Source organism: Nicotiana tabacum, chromosome 24 (genome assembly GCF_000715075.1).
Source record: "Nicotiana tabacum cultivar K326 chromosome 24, ASM71507v2, whole genome shotgun sequence".
Classification (NCBI taxonomy): Eukaryota; Viridiplantae; Streptophyta; class Magnoliopsida; order Solanales; family Solanaceae; genus Nicotiana; species Nicotiana tabacum.
Window position 1 is genome coordinate 104,128,717 of NC_134103.1, and position 2,302 is coordinate 104,131,018.

Here is a 2,302-nt window from a genome sequence, read left to right on the forward strand (position 1 = left end):
GCCTATGACACTGTTGGATTTCCATGTTCAAACCCCTGCTTAAGGCTCCTTAGGATAGTTCTGGACCAGGTTGGTTTCTGAAACTTAGTTTGAAATAATCCTACTGCTCTTAAACTCTGTTTCTGGTGTGATAAACATGAGCTTGCCTCATATGTGTCATATGTGTTTTCCAAATAGTAGGTACAAAGCCTCCTGGACCATAGGTATGGGACGGGTAGCACACACATAGGGTATGACTTAGAACTGAATTAGAACGCTTTTAAGTAAACAACTTCAACATAGTACTCGGGTAGCAGGAAATGATAATTTGTGCTCGCTGAATAATATGAGAAACACCTACCTAAAGAGAGTTGCGAATTATTATTTATGATGCACAGAGTGATCCTTTAGGCTAAAAAACTTAGGACCCCTCCTTCCTTTATATACTTGCCATTTATGTGGACCAATGTGTTTGCACCCTTGTAATCATTAAGGATTTGTACCAATTTTCATGTGTTATGATAAACGCTCTTCGACTTTATATTTCTTTGTTTATCCGATCACTTAGCCTAACTACATAATTCAAATAGTTTTAAAGTTCGGCCGGGATCCACAGTTGTGGACCTCAAATAGTGATGGCAATTGGGACAAGGCGGGGCAGGGATAACCTTAAATGTGTCGGGGCAGGGGAAGATTTTAATTGGGCAGGGCGGGGCAGGGCAAATTGTTATTTTTGAAAAAATTTAATAGGGCAGGGTAGGTTAGGGCATATACGGGTTAACAGCTGGGTCGGGTAAAAATAAGTTAGACCCACGTACTTTTGTTATATTCCCCAAAATCCTAAATTCCAAAATGTTCAAACCCAATTCCCAAACTCAGAATTCAGAATTTCTCCTCCCATTCTTGAGATTCTTCTTCCTCTTTAAGATGCTGCGATTCTTCTTCCTCAACCTTTAATTCCACTATTAAACAAGATCAGTGATTCTGAAGACTCACTTTGGTGGATTCTTCAGTCAATTTGAACAATAAAAATCAGGGGCAAGGAAATGTTTTGAACGATAAATTTACGGATAGTTATAGTCCCTGCGATCTGCTTCTCCTATAATTGTGTTTCTAAATATCAGCTTTTAGTGATATTTCTTGTCTTTGTTTTACTACATAACCATGGCATCTCAAAATGAAGAGAATCTGCCAACTTCATCTTCTAATGCTATTTCCTTAGACGATAAAAGTCAAAGGCCTTTACTATCTGATGAAGTTGTTGAAATGGAAAAAAGAAGATATTCCCAAGCATGGAATCATTTCGAGCCGGTGATGTTTAATGGTGTTCCATATGGTGTTTGTAAGTATTGTAATCGCCAATATAAAAATGCTAGAAATTATGGTACAAAATATATGTTAGATCACATACCTAAATGTCCTAATAGGCCAAGAGATGTACAAAATGAGGGTGATACTGGGGGTGGTTATTTTGATCAAGATTTTTCACGTAAACAACTTGCACATGCCATTATTTTACACGAGTATCCACTCTCTATAGTTAATCATGTGGGATTTAGAAACTTTGTTACAAGTCTCCAGCCTCTGTTTAAGATGGTTTCCAGAAATACAATAAAGAATGACATAATGAAATTTTTTGACAATTTTAAATCACAAACTTCTAAGTTGTTGGAGAAAGTCATGAGTAGAAATGCAATAACAACCGATATGTACACTTCCAATAGTAACAAAAAAGGGTTCATGGCTATTACTGGTCATTTCATTGATGATTCAAGGAGGCTTTAAAGTCATATTCTGATATTTGCTTATGTCCCTGCTCCACATGATATAGATGCTTTGTGCGGTGCTTTGGTTAATTATTTGTTTGATTGAATATTAAACGAAAAATATCAACTATCACAATTGATAATTCTAGCACAAACAATGCTATGATTAAAACATTATTGGATGAGAAACTTAATAAAAAAGATTTGTTGTTGACTGGTCGAGTACTTCATGTGTGTTGTGCTGCACATATTTTAAATTTAATTGTGCAAGGAGGGTTAAAGGTGATAGGAGATAGTATTAGCAAAGTGCGTGATAGTGTCTTGTTTTGGATTGGATCAGCTAGCAGAATTGAGAGGTTTGAAGAAGCCGCATGTTTGGTTCACTATTATTGTAATAACAAGTTGGCGTATGATTGGCCTACTCGGCGGAACTCAACATATTTAATGTTGAGAACAACTATAGAATATAAAGAGGTGTTTAACAAGTTGAATCTAACTGACACAAATTATCAGTCATATCCAACTGAAGAGCAATGGAGTAATGCAGAAGATGTTTC

The 2,302-nt window shown here is 36.3% G+C and overlaps 1 protein-coding gene across 1 annotated transcript in view; it reads left to right on the forward strand.

Annotated features, from left to right (window-relative positions):
• Window positions 1-1,907: 1,907 nt before the first annotated feature.
• LOC142178361 (zinc finger BED domain-containing protein RICESLEEPER 2-like) overlaps window positions 1,908-2,302 on the forward strand; it is an 848-nt gene continuing 453 nt past the window's right edge. The window contains exon 1 of the mRNA XM_075247698.1: window positions 1,908-2,302. This exon is cut by the window's right edge and continues 82 nt beyond it. Within this exon, the coding sequence (XP_075103799.1) occupies window positions 1,908-2,302 (395 nt within the window).